General features: G+C 43.3%; 1 protein-coding gene across 7 annotated transcripts in view; it reads right to left on the bottom strand.

Moving 5' to 3' along the window:
* Nucleotides 1–14,935, bottom strand: part of RILPL2 (Rab interacting lysosomal protein like 2) — a 31,013-nt gene that overhangs the window by 14,966 nt on the left and 1,112 nt on the right. For all 7 annotated transcript variants that reach the window (XR_014252002.1, XM_082418354.1, XM_082418351.1 and 4 more), the window contains exon 3: nucleotides 7,006–7,900. Coding sequence is in view for 6 of the 7 variants with exons in the window: in XM_082418354.1 (XP_082274480.1) it covers nucleotides 7,006–7,326 (321 nt within the window). In the remaining variant the exon portion in view is untranslated. The remainder of the gene's footprint in view (nucleotides 1–7,005; nucleotides 7,901–14,935) is intronic.

Genomic DNA, 14,935 nt, shown 5'->3' on the forward strand with positions numbered 1-14,935 from the left:
AGGAGCCAGGGCTCCTTGGAGAATAGCTGAGTCCAGGGCTGGAACAGGGAAAGTCCAAGTTGAGTCTGGAACATTCCATTGTGTAAGGGATGGAGACAGATCAAAAGGACACAGTTTGAAGGCACTCCTACTGGCCAAACTGAACGACTTGAGTATCCACGTGAATAGTAACAGGAATGGATAATAACTCATCAAATAAAAACAGGATTCAGGAATCCATAATTAAAATGTTTAATTTAGGGAATTCCCTGGTGGTCCAGTGGTTAGGACTCCAAGCTTCCACTGCAGGGGGCATGGGTTCAATCCCTGGTCGGGGAACTAAGATCCCACGTGCTGAGCGGCGTGGCCAAAAAAATAAAATAAATAAAAATTTAAATTTAAATTAATTAACTAATTAATGGGGATGTAATGGCTAATCTTATGTGTCAACTTGACTGGGCTAAGGGATGCCCAGATAGCTGGTTAACCCATTATTTCTGGGTGTGTCTGTGAAGGTGTTTCTGGTAGAGATTAGCATTTGACTTGGTGAGCTGAGTACAGCAGAGGCTCCTCCCCAGTGCGGGTGGGCATCATCCAATCCATTGAGGGCCTGAATAGAACAAAAAGGTGGAGAGAGGGTGAATTCACTCCCTGCTTGAGCGGGACATCCTTCTTCTCCTGCTCTTGGACAGTGCACATCAACGCACCTGGTTCTTGGGCTTTTGGACCTAGACCAGGACTTATACCATCAGCCCCCTGACACAAGCCGTCTGACTTGGACTGAATTACACCACCGGCTTTCCTTATTCTACAGCTTGCAGGCAGCAAATTGTGGGCCTTCTCGGCCTCCATAACCACGTGAGCCGACTCCTATAATAAATATTCTCATCTGTGTCTATATCTACATCTATATCTCCTATTGTTCTATTTCTCTGGAGAACTCGGACTAATGCCAGAGAGGAGGAGGGGGATCTGTACTTTACAGAAGAATGCCAATTAATAAGTGTAGAAGATGACAGAGTTAGAAAATCATCATTTTGCAACCAATGCAGTAATAATTGATTCAGGCAAGACTAATGAATGGACCTAAAACTTTTGGGTGAAAGTTTGCTGGGGAACAGGATATTTCACAGTTTCAAAGTACTTTCCCATAGGCTACTTATGCATTACAAAGGGAATAAAGACACCCTTACAGTGCAGAAATCTTGCAGACACCACCTTAACCAAGTGATAGAAGTTACCATCACCAATAACGACAAACTGAATCAGGTGCCTCCTGATACGAGGCACCGAGAAGGACACAGCATCACTTAAGTGGTATCCCTGCTAAACATGTATAACTTGAATCTAACCATGAGGAGACATCAGCCCAAGCTGAAGGACATTCTACAGACTAACTGATATACAATCTTCAAAAATGTCAAGGTCATGAAAGACAAGGAAAAGCTGAGGAATTGTTCCAGACTAAAGCTGACTAAAGAGATACGTCCTAAAGGTACCGTATAACCCTGCATTGGATCTTGCATCAGAAAAAAAAAATGCGATAAAGGACATTATTATGAATTTTGAATAGGGATGGCATATTAGATCTTAGTATTCTACCAACTTTTCCCCCTGAATTCGATCATTTATTGTGGTTATGTAACAATATGTCTTAGGAGATACACACTGAAGTATTTAGTACTTAGGGTGAAAGATCCTAATCTTTTACTAATTCTGCAGCTAACATAATGTCTGAAGATTTTGAGTGAATAAATAATATATAGACATAAATATTTGTTAAATATGAGTACATATGTGCATATATACATGTATGTATATGTGTGTATATAATACTTCAGTGTGTATCTCTTAAGACATACTATACACACACACAAACACATATATACATACACCTGAATATAACACCTGAATTGAGGTGAAAGGTGTACAAGTGGACATTGTACTTATCTTGCAACTCTTCCATAGGTTTGACATTTTTTCAAACTAAAGTTAAAATAAAGCAAATATTTGAAAACAACCTAAATGTCCATTAGCAGAAGTCTAGTTAAACAAAGGCACAACCACACTCTGGAATATTCTACAGGTGATAAAGAGAATAAGCCACACTATAAAGAGAAATGCAATAGTGACCACATTCCTCCTCTTGGATTGACAAACATCAGCGTGTTTGAAAACACAGTTTTGTAAAAGCTGTGGGGAAACCGGTACCTTCACTGATTGCAGAGGGAGCCAATCTCTTTAACCCATTTGGAGTGCAACTTGACAATACTTATTAAACCGTCCAATGTGGGGGACTTCCCTGGTGGCGCAGTGGTTGAGAATCCGCCTGCCAATGCAGGGGACACGGGTTCGAGCCCTGGTCCGGGAAGATCCCACGTGCTGTGGAGCAACTAAGCCCGTGCGCCACAACTACTGAGCCTGTGCTCTAGAGCCCGCAAGCTGCAACTGCTGAAGCCCACACACCTAGAGCCCATGCTCTGCAACAGGAGAAGCCACCGCAATGAGAAGCCCGCGCACCACAACGAAGAGTAGCCCCTACTCGCCGCAACTAGAGAAAGCCCGCACGCAGCAACGAAGACCCAATGCAGTCATAAATTAATTAATTAATTAATTAAAAAAAAAAAACAAAAAAACTTACAGTGTGGCTTTCCTTTGACCCAGTGAATCCACTTCCCCTAGATACTCAGGGGGCCAACTGCTATAGGTCAGAGTAATTCACTGTTGCATGAGGTTGGAGCAAACAATTGGAAAATGAAGGTCTTTTTTTTTTTTTTTAAACACTATTTTATTTATTTTATTTATTTATGGCTGTGTTGGGTCTTCGTTTCTGTGCGAGGGCTTTCTCTAGTCGTGGCAAGCGGGGGCCACTCTTCATTGCAGTGTGCGGGCCTCTCATTATCGCGGCCTCTCTTGTTGCGGAGCACAAGCTCCAGACGCGCAGGCTCAGTAATTGTGGCTCACGGGCCTAGTTGCTCCGCGGCATGTGGGATCTTCCCAGACCAGGGTTCGAACCCATGTCCCCTGCATTGGCAGGCAGATTCTCAACCACTGCGCCACCAGGGAAGCCCATGGAAAATGAAGGTCTTTTGATAGGAAACTGGTTAAAGCAGAGATTCTGAACCTTTTTTTTTTGTGCCGTGGACCCTTACGGCAGCCTGGTAAAGCCCACATGGATTCCATCGCAAAATACTGATTTTAAATGTATAAAAGGCATAGGATTCCAAGAAAACCAACTAAGATAACACACTCATCAAAGTCTTCTAAAAATAAATTTGTGATTCCTAGACCTGCTTCTTTATTAAATAACACAACGTAGCCACAGGTCTAATAAGATACAGAAGGAAAATAAAGTTTTGAGATCTGCACTACACTGTAATGGGATATGAAAACATCTGTGATTTCCATTGGTGATTGTCACAGGTACTGCTAATATTACTGTGGTTTGTTGTCTATAGTCATAATTGAAGAAAGTGTTATATTTCAGATGGAGGTTGGTGAAAATAAAAATACAATTTCTTCTCATGCAAGTTCATAGATTTTGCGGATTAGAATCATGATCCTCTTGGGGGGTTCCAAAAACTCCAAGTTAAGAACCCTCACGTTGAGCAATTGATAATACTGTACAATGGAAGTTTTCAAAAGCCATTAAAAGATGAGGAAGCTCTTTATGTTCTGATTTAGTACAACTTTCACGCCATGTTAAGTGAAAATAAGCAAGAGGCAGAACGGGGTATGTATTATAATACCATTTGTGTGAATAACGGAAATATATATTCATATCTGCTTGTGTTTGCATAAAGTATCTCTGGATACTTTAAGAAACTGATCATTTAAATTTTTTCCAGGGAGGGGAAGTAGTGGCTAGGGGTGGAGAGAGATGGGGAGGGAGCTTTTCCAAGGCAAACACTTTTGTAACACTTGAAGTTTGAACTTAAATTTTTAAAAAAGAAAGGAAACAAACTATTCTCATACCCATTGTGATGGCTACTGTAATCAAACAAACAAAACAGAAAGTAAGTGTTGGCAAGGATGTGGAAAAATTGGAACTCTTGTGCATTTCTGGTAGGAATGTAAAATGGTGTGGTCACTACGAAAAACTGAATGGCAGATCCTTTAAAAATTAAAAATAGAATTATCATGTGATACAGCAATTCCACTTTTGGGTATATACCCAAAAGTCTTGAAAGCAGGGACTTAGAGATTTATAGATCCACGTTCGTAGCAACATTATTCACACAAGTCAAGAGGTGGAAGCAACCCAAGTGTCCATCAACAGATGGATAAACAAACTGTGGTGGATCCGTACAATGGAATATTATTCAGCCTTAGAAAGGAAGGAAATTCTGACACATGCCACAACATGGAAGAACCCTGAGGACATTAAGTGAAATAAGCTAGTGGCAAAAGGACAAAGATTATCCGATTCTACTTACATGAAGTACCTAGAATAGGTAAATCCATATAGGCAGAAAGTAGAACAGTAGTTACCAGAGGCTTGAGGGAGAGGGGGAATTTGGAGTTAGTGTTTAGTGGGTACAGAGTTTCAGTTTCGCAAGACAGGAGTTCTGGAGAGGATGGTGGTGATGGTTGCATAATAATGGCTGTGAAAGTACTTAATGCCACTGAACTCTGCACTTAAAAAGATGGTAAATTTTATGTCTACCACAACTAAAAATGGTAACTACAAAAACAAGAAAGAAAGAAAGAAAAAAAAAAACACTAGGGCATATTTTTATAAACTGTCTAGTGACACTAAATATTCATTTTCTCTGCCTTTTGCCCCACCCCTGTTCTTAAGACTACAGTTTGGGAGGAAAATGTGCCAGCTCATCTGCTGGCTGACGAAGCTTGTCCGCTATGCCCCAGACAGGAAATGACCCGGCCGCCGTGCAGACCACACTGTTCATGGTCCGTGATGGGGCTTTCTCCATATCCTTGTGCCTGGAGTTGGAGGTGACAGGAAAAGAGCAGAGAATGTGAGCTGAGGGATCTTAGGCAAGTCATTTAACTGCCCTTGAATCTCAAAAGTCAGGCTACTAATCATGACACTCAACCATCTCATATGACGGATACTAAAGAAGAACCTTATCTACAAATATAATTGTCACCGTGAGCAATGAGTAGGTGAAATAAAAGAGTACCAAGGAAGCTACCAGAAACCTTCACTCTTCCCTATGAGTTTCAGCCACCCAGTTCCTGCTGTCATTTCACGGCATACTTCTCAGTTTGTAATCCTGTGGTCTAGTTTTGGAGGTCTGTGTGTCTTGCCTCTCCCACTAGATGAGAAGCTCCGTGAAGGCAGGGACCTTGTCTAATTTAGCGCCATAGCTCCAGAGCCCACGCAGTGCAGTCACTCATCAAATGTTACTACAAGAAAGGTCATAGGTCTGTATTTTAGTACAGTGTGGTTAAGACTAGCATTTCTGAGCTCAAATCCTGCCTCCACCTCTTACTTGTTGTTAAGTCCTCAGGCAAATTACTTAACTGTTCTATGCCTCCATTCTGTAAAATGGGAATAATAATAGTATGAGGATTAAATGAGATAATCCCCTTGGGGCAGTTTTTTTTTTTTTTTTTTTTAACTGTAGCTGGAGATTCACTAGTGAGTCATGATATTAATTCAGTGAGTTGCAAAATAATTTAAAAATTCATAAAAATAGAATAGGAAAGTATGACTGTACATCATGTTTAGTAAGGGAGAGTTAGGGTAAATTGTTGAAACTTTTGTTTCATCAATACTGGATATCAATGTAAAATGTAATTTTGTAAAATGGGGGTACAACATATATACAGAAAAATGCACTAATCTTGAGTTTATAGCTTGACGATTTTTACCATATGTGTACACCCATGTAACCACACCTGGATTAATTCTCTATAAATTTCCCTCCTGCTCCCTCCCATCCCATCCCAGGGCTACCATCAACCTGTCTTCTATAAGTAAAGATTATTTTGCCTGTTCTTGAATTCCACATGCAGGACGCTCTCTTTTGTACCTGGCTTCTGTCTCTCAATGTAGTATCTGTAGGATTCATCCATACAGTTGTGTGTATCACTACTCTGCTCTTTTTCATTGTTGTGTAGTATTCCATCATATGAACATACCACAATTTAAAAAATTGATTCCTCTTTTCCATTTGGATTGTTTCCAGTTTGGCACAATTATGAATAAAGCTGCTTTAAATATTCTTTTTTTAAAAAGAATTAATTAACTAATTAATTTTTGGCTGAGTTGGGTCTTTGTTGCTGTGTGCGGGCTTTCTCTAGTTGCGGTGAGTGGAGGCTACTCTTCGTTGTGGTGCACGGGCTTCTCATTGCAGTGTCTTCTCTTGTTGCGGAGCACAGGCTCTAGGCGTGCGGGCTTCAGTAGTTGTGGCTCGCGGGCTCAGTAGTTGTGGCTCACAGGCTCTAGAGCACAGGCTCAGTAGTTGTGGCGCACGGGCTTAGTTGCTCCGCGGCATGTGGGAATCTTCCCGGACCAGGGCTCAAACCCGTGTCCCCTGTATTGGCAGGCAGATTCTTAATCACTGCACCACCAGGGAAGCCCTGAATATTCTTATATGTATCTTTTTGTGGTCTTAAGTACTAATTTCTCTTTGGTTAAAAAAGTATTTCTTACTCTAGGTCAAAGATTCTCAAAGTGTGAAACCTGGACCAAGAGAATCAGCATCATCTTGGAACTTGTGAGAAATGCGGATTCTCAGGTCCCATTGCAGACCTACTGAGTCAGAAACTCTGCAGCTGGCGCCGGGCAATCTGTGTTTTAACGAACACTCAAGGTGATTTTGATGGCTGCTAAAGCTTGAGAACCACTGCTCAAGGTCCTGGTCAAAAATGCTGGAAGCCGTTGCTTTAGAACACACTCGGCACAGGGTCCAGCACCAAGCAAGTGCTCGATTAATGTTAACCATCTTAACGCTTCTAATCTGAGGACTGCATACTCGTAGTGATTTGTTTTGAGGGGTTTGGATGTTCAAGAGAAGAAAGCGTCCCCCCCTGCCAGTGGCCGCTCCCCGCACTCACCTCCCTGCCGGCCGCCGAGCCCTCTCTCCGCAGCCCCTCCACCTCCTTCCGGAGGTTGTCCCGCTCCATTCTTAGCTCCTCCACCGTCAGGCTGCCCTCATTCACCAGCGTCTCCAGCATCTCCAGGACGCGGACGATCTTGAACTGCAGCTGTGTCACCCGGGGGTCGCTGCCCAGGGCCATCAGCTCGCGGCCCATCACGTAGGAGATGTCATATACGTCCTCGGCGGTCAGCTGGAAGGGGCTCTTGCCCAGGGCCCCCTCGGGGCCAGTCTCGTCCCCCTCCTCCTCTTCCTCCTCTCGCAAAGGGGGCTCCTCCATGGCCACCCAGACCTCTGCAGCCTCCGGAGCTGCTTTCTCGGAGTCTCCGAACGTCCAGCTTCCTCGCGGCACAGAAAACTTTCCGCGGGGTAAAGGACCCAGCCTGTTCAGGGCGGGGCAGGAGCAGCCAATCAGCGCAGCCGAGGGGTGGGCCCGGAGAGGGGCTGTAGGAGGAGGCCACGCAGGGCAGCTCGCAGGCCAGGACTCCGGGTGCACCGTCCCAGCGGAGGCCCGTGCGGGAGTGCGGGCTCCAGGATGTGATTTGAGGCACGAAAGGACAAGGGAAAGGGAGGGCCGCCGAGAAGAGGAACAGAGAGGTTAAGGGGTGACAGTGATCGCTCCCAGCCCGAGAGCTGTTGCAGACAGGGGGAGGGGCAGCGACCCCAGCTCCGCCCTTGGTGACAGCCACCGCAGAAGCCGGGTTTCCACGGAGACAGGGGCGGAGTTTCCACCGCATTCTGAGAAGGAGGCTAAAAAGCACACAACTCTTCCCTTTCTGCACTCAGGTCTTCCAGCCATAGAATTTGCATGGTACGGGGAGGCAGATCCGGTCTCTGAGAATATTTTCTGAAGCCTGCGGCAAAGCAGAAAACAGCAGTTGGTGGCAGCGCGCGGGAGTCCAGAAGTCTGTGTTGCGCAGAGCTTCCAGGCCTATTGTCACCGGGACCGGCGGCATCTGACCCTCAGTTAAATGGAGATTCCCTGCGCTATGCACCTGGCTCTCTCCTGGGTTCCTCCACTTGACCAGCGCGTAGCCTTCGCAAGTTACTGAACTTCTCCGAGCCTCACTTTACTCCTGTGTAAATAACCGGACCTACGGAGTAGGATTGTTGTGAGGAATGTATGAGATCATGAGACAACGACTGACAAAAAGCACTTAGGAAAGGCTCAGAAAGTGTTAGCGGGTGTTCTGCACTCTTCCCTCCAGCAAACACTAAGCTTGTGTGCCAGACGCTTGCCACTTGGGTTGGGGAAGGAGGAGTAATAGATAAGACAAAAATCACTGCCTTGAAATTAGAAAACATTCTGCAGCTACACAGGGTATTACTGAGAATATTAGCAGTGTGGATTACAAAACGGGTTATTTTAGATTTAATACAGGGTTTGTAATAGTCATAGGCAGACAATCCAACAATGGAGCTTGTCTTTCCCAGGAATGTATTGGCAGTTTTCTTCGTGGTAGGTGTACCAGATCTCCACAGTGAAGTTGTGGAGTCAAAATGGAGAGTGGACAAACCAAAAGCAAACAAACAAAACAGACACTATTTTCAGAGGGTACAATGGTACAATGTTTTAATGATCAAACAAGGCCCCGGGCAAGGGCTCAGTAATCCATTAATCACAGACCTGACGACACCCTGTAATTAAATATGGAGAAATATTATGCTTACCATAAGTATAATATGGTATATCCATACAATGGACTATTATTCACTCATAAAAAGGAATGAAGGAAGAGAAGGTCCAGAAAGAAACCCTCACAAATATGGTCAAATTATTTTCAACAAGGGTGCCAAGACTGTTCATTGGGGAAAGGATAGTTTTATCAACAAATGGTGTTGGGAAAATTGGATACCCACATGCTAAAGTGTGACATACCTTACCTTACACCGTATACAAAAATTAACTCAGAATGGATCAAAGGCCTAAAGCTGTTAAAACTCTAAGAAGAAAAATAGTGGAAAAGCTTTATGTCAATGGATTTGGCAATGAGTCCTTACAAAACACAGAAAAAGAAACAAAAGAAAAAATAGATAAACTGGACTACATTGATGAAATAAAATTTATATTTTAAGGCAGGACAAGAAAACTTAAACATAAAATTCTCTGTCCATTTGGGCCTCCTCCCTCCCTCTCTCATGTGCCATGTACATTTGCATTATACATTAACCAGACCTCCTCAAAGGTGGGAATGCCTGCTTGACCACAAAGGTCAACTTTTTCTTCCCTTTCTTCTGATGCTAGCAATGTAACTGCTTAAAAGATTAGCACTCTTTCCAAACTCTGTAGGGAGTCATGGTCACTTATTGCTTGCTTACCTGGACTATGTATCTCTGGTGAAGTTTATGTAAAATGTCAGTATGTCATTTTGATGTATGATCCTTTGTCTCAAAAAGGTTTATGACTGTGTCTTCGACTTCTAATAGGCAGAACAGTTCTCAGAGCCTCTGAGAGTCTGTCTCTTGGGTTATAATCCTCAGTTTGACTTAAGTAAAATTATCTTTTGGGACTTCCTTGGTGGTCCAGTGGTAAAGAATCCACCTTCCAATGCAGGGGACGCGGGTTCGATCCCTGGTCGGGGAACTAAGCCCGCGCGCCGCCACAACTATTGAGCTCGCGCGCCTCAACGAGAGAGACCGCGTGCCGGAAACTACAGAGCCCATGTGCTCTGGAGCCGGAGCACCACAACTAGAGAGAAGCCTGCGCACTGCAACAAAAGGTCCCGCATGCCTCGATGAAGATCCCACGTGCCGCAATTAAGACCCGATGCAGCCAAAAAACTAAAGAAAATAAATAAATGAGGGACTTCCCTGGTGGCGCAGTGGTTAAGAATCCGCCTGCCAATGCAGGAGACATGGGTTTGAGCCCTGGTCGGGGAAGATCCCATATGCCGCGGAGCAACTAAGCCCGTGCGCCACAACTACTGAAGCCTGCGCGCCTGGAGCCCGTGCTCCGCAACAAGAGAAGCCACCGCAATGAGAAGCCCGCGCACCAAGACGAAGAGTAGCCCCCGCTCGCCGCAACTAGAGAAAACCCGCGCACAGCAAGGAAGACCCAACACAGCCATAAAAAAAAAAAAAAAAAAAAAAATCCCGCAGCTGCAACCAAGACCTGATGCAGCCAAAAATAAATAAATAAATACTAAGCCAGTCACCAAAAGATAAATACTATATGATTTCACTTATATGAGATATCTAGTGTACAAACTCATAGAAACAGAAAGTAGAATGGTGGTTGCCAGGGGCTGGGGGGAGGGGGGAATGGAGGGTTGTTGTTTAGTGGGTATAGAGTTTCAGTTCTGTAAGGTGAAAAAGTTCTGGAGTTTGGTTGCACAACAATACGAATGTACTTAACACTACCGAACTGTACTTAAAAATGGTTAAGGTTGTAAAATAAATTTTATCTTATGTGTACTTTACCAGTTTTCCTTCTTTTAACATATGAGGACACTCTATGGGGTGATGAAAATGGGCTACATCTTGATCTTGGTGAAGGTCACATGAGTATATACGTAGGTGAAATATTGTGGAACTGTATGCTTAACACTGTGTATTTCCTTTAGGTAAGTTATACCTCAATAAAGTGCTGGTAAGGAGGTAAGGAATGAAGCACTGACAGATGCTACAATGTGGATGAACCTTGAAAACATTTTACGGAGTGAAAGAAGCCAGCCACAAAGGCCACCTACTGTATGATTCCATTTACATGAAATGTGCACAACAGCAAATCCATAGAGATAGAAAGTAGATTAGTGGTTGTCTAGAGCTGGGGGAGGGGGATGGGGAGTGAGTGCTAATGCAGACAGGGTTTCTTTTTGGGGTGATGAAAATGTTCTAAAATTAGATTGTGGTGATGGTTGCACAACTCTGTGAATAGACTAAAAACCACCGAACATCATTGTTGGAATGTAGCCTTCGCAGAGCAATGCTTATCAGAAAGAATTTAATGTTGCTGCATTTAGTTTTTACCATCAGGATCCCCAGCCACCACTGCTGGTATGAATCTCTTCTGCACCACTGTCCTTTTCAAAAGTTCCTTCTGCCTTGAAATTTCTCTAGAAATTCATTCTCTAAGGCACCATATCTTCCTTCCTTCTTTGTTACACAGTGAAACCTGGTAAATCGCACTTTTAAAAAGTCAAAGTGTCTTCCATTGAGTAACTAGGATTTTGATATAAAAAAAAAAGATTCTTTTGTTCATTCATTTGACAGCTTATTTACTGAGCGCCTACTATGTGCCAGGACTGTAATGTAGTAGCCAACAGGGCTGTGGAGTTAAGTAGTCTTTGACTTGAACCTCACAGTTGTTACTTCCTGGTACATAAGTTTGATCAAATTCTCTAATCTCCAAATCCCCATTTCCTACAGTCAACTTGGAAAAATAAAGTATTCCCCAAAACTGGTGTGAGGATTAGATGAGATAATTCGTGAAAAGTGCCTCATCCAGTGTCCAGCACATCATAAGCATCAGTGGACACTGGCTGTTATTATCAAGTGTTAATGATCTTAACTCTTAGATCCCTCATAGAATTGGACAATCTGTTGGTAGATAATCATGACCCTTCTCTCTCCGTTGGGAAATTACGAAAACAATTCTGAATTACAGCTGTTAAAAAACAAAATTCGGGACTTCCCTGGTGGTCCAGTGGGTAAGACTCCATGCTCCCAGTGCAGGGGGCCTGGATTCGATCCCTGGTCGGGGAACTAGATCCGCATGCATGCCGCAACTAAGAAGTCTGCATGCCGCAACTAAAGATCCCGCATGCCACAATGAAGAGCCTGTGAGCCACAACTAAGACCCGGTGCAGACTAAATAAATAAATAAATAAATAAATATTTTAAATTTATTTATTTTAGTTTTGGCTGCACTGGGTCTTTGTTGCTGCGCGTGGGCTTTCTCTAGTTGCGGCGAGCGGGGGCTGCTCTTCGTTGCGGTGCTCAGGCTTCTCATTGCGGTGGCTTCTCTTGTTGCGTGCTCTAGGCACGCGGGCTCAGTAGTTGTGGCTTGCGGGCTCTAGAGTGCAGGCTCAGTAGTTGTGGCTCACGGGCTTAGGTGGTTCGCGGCATGTGGGATCTCCCCAGACCAGGGCTCGAACCCGTGTCCCCTGCATTGGCAGGCAGATTCTTAACCACTGCACCAGGGAAGCCCCTAAATAAATATTAAAAAAAAAAAATTCAACTGAGTATATTTGAAGATCTCCTTGGCTTTATTTGACGATTCATGAATTGGGTAGCATCTCATCTAGCAAGTAGAAAAGAGCTCCAGAGGAGCTGTACAAATGGAAGGTTTTTAAAGGTAGAAAAGGGGGATAAGACAAGGAAGTCATAAACAAAGGATTATTTCAGGTAAGGTCACCTTCCCTTGGGGGTAAAAGTGGGGAGTCTATCAGGCAGATTACCTCACTAGGGATGATCAGGAAATTCCAGACTGATTGGTTTAAAATTCCACCCCTGGGAGAGGCTGAAACTGAAATTATATATTAAGTTTTACTTTGCTGCCGTGGAGCTTAGCACAAGTGATTCCATTTGGGGCCTGTTTCTTTTTTCACCCAGCAGAGGTTCTTAAAGTGTGTTTCCGAGACCAGCAGCATCAGCATCACCTGGAAACTTCTCAGAAATGCAAATTCTTGACCCACTGAATCAGAAACTTTAGGGGTGGGCCCCAGCAATCTGTGTTTTAACAAGCCCTCTAGGTAATTCTGATGCACATGCACCCTCAAATTTGAAAAAGTATGAGTGATAGTATAGTGTTCAAGGTGGATTCTAGACCAGACCACAACTGTTCAAATCTTGATTGGCTCTGTCACTTGCAAGCTGTGTGATCTTAGGCAAGGAAATTACTTCTCTGGGGCTCAGTCTTACCAGCTATAAAATGGGGGTAAGGATAGAAGCCACTTTATAAGATTGTCGTGAAGTGCTTTAGACAGCGTCTGGCACACGGTAAGTGCTCAATACATGTTGGCTATTATTATTACTATGACTATTATAAACTACTTTATCTCCAGAATATGAAGTATGAGAAACTCCCCAAGTTCATATGATTATTCGGGAACAAGATATGAAAAGCTGGATCAGTAACACACATAGAATATGTGTACAACAAAGCTTTTTAAAAAGTCCAAGTGATACATCATTATACGAAGTTTAAAAAATAATTTCAGGAACACTCATCCCGAGATTTAAGACAGGCCTGCAGTAGTGTGCAGCTGTGCTTTCCCCACCCCCAGCTTTTAAGTAGGAACCAAACTGACTGCAAAAAGGAGCATAAAGTAAGGTATCGCCCTACTCACGGTTAAGCAAAGGAAAACATGACATGGGAAACAAAAGTAGTGGGTGGGTCACGCTTCATAAAAATGGAACCATAAGTGTTTGGGGGTTAATTCCACCCATAGGAAAGTTCCATTAGCAAATATCTGGTGGTCCTATTTTGGTACATCAAGCAGAGTAGGTCTCATGCTCTTCTGAATACTGGTGGCACCATTAATTTCCTGAGTGGTACATTCAGTATGTCTTTCTTCCTGTTCTCTTTTGGCTTAAATGCCTGCAATCCTGGGTCAGTGACTTCATCTCTAGGAGCTGAAAGTCTTTAGAAAATAATGTGGTTGCAGGAAGGGTGGTGCCCAGAGCACTTGTTTTCAGTAGGTATTTGCATAACCGCACACTTTTTTTTTTTTTTTAACTTAGGTGAAATGTTTATTCAGGGTGATGAATGATGAATAGGAGGGTGGGGTGTGCATGTGGGGAGGCGGTGTAGGTGGGTGAGGGAAGCATTAAAGGAGACTACGACCAAGGGACTAATGTCCTCCACCCTACTCTCCAGGCCAGCTCTTGCTCCACCGTGGAAGGTAACAATACACTCTGCAAGGAGTTGTTGAGAGAGTGAAGTGAGCTTAGCCCAGTGTCTGGCAGGTGATGCTAAATGTTTGCTTTAAGATGGTATTAGTGTGGTGGTGATCATTTTGAAATGTACAGAAATATCGAATCATAATATTGTGCACCAGGAACTAACATAGTGTTGTAGGTCAGTTATATTTCAAAACAAACAAACAAACAGATAGAAAAAGAGATCAGATTTGTAGTTCCCAGAGGTGAGGCCTGGGGGTGGGGGAATTGGACAGAAGCAGTCAAAAGGTACTTATTTCCAGTTATAAATTAGTACTAGGGATGTAATGTATGATATGATAAATATCTTTTTAACACTGCTGTATGGAAAAAATTTTTTTTTTCTATTTCTTTTATTTTGTATCCATACGAGATGACAGATGCTCACTAAACTTACTGTGGTAATCATATCATGATGTATGTAAGTCACCTTAAACTTATATAGTGCTAGATGTCAATAAAACTGGAAAAAGGAAAAAAAGATTGTATTAATATGAAACTTCTATAGAAATCTCTAGTAGGGTTGTTCACATTGCCCTTCAGATCTTCTGCTTGGTTTATAAAGTATTTTGTTATATAATTAATTCTGTATATAATTAAACTTTAATTATATAGATGTGGCAGTCATGGAGATGCCTTTCAGATGACCCTTCAAGAGGCCACCAAGCATATTAAAAGATGTCTGCAGCACCTTCAGACTCTGCAGCAGCATTCATGCTGTGGATGCACTTTTCCCAGAAGCCTTCCGTTGATAAGCCAGCAGAGCAGAGATACTGGGACCACAATATTTCTTTTTTTAATTAAATTAATTAATTAAAAATATAAGTTTATTTTTGGCTATACTGGGTCTTCGTTGTTGAGCGCGGGCTTTCTCTAGTTGCCGTGAGGGGGGGGACTACTCTTAGTTGCGGTGCGCGGGCTTCTCATTACGGTGGTGTCTCTTGCTGCGGAGCACGGGCTCTAGGCGCCCAGGCTTCAGTAGTTGTGGCACACGGGCTCAGTAGTTG

The sequence above is a fragment of the Balaenoptera physalus genome (assembly GCF_965194825.1).
Source record: "Balaenoptera physalus genome assembly, chromosome: 12".
In the NCBI taxonomy this organism is placed as follows: domain Eukaryota; kingdom Metazoa; phylum Chordata; class Mammalia; order Artiodactyla; family Balaenopteridae; genus Balaenoptera; species Balaenoptera physalus.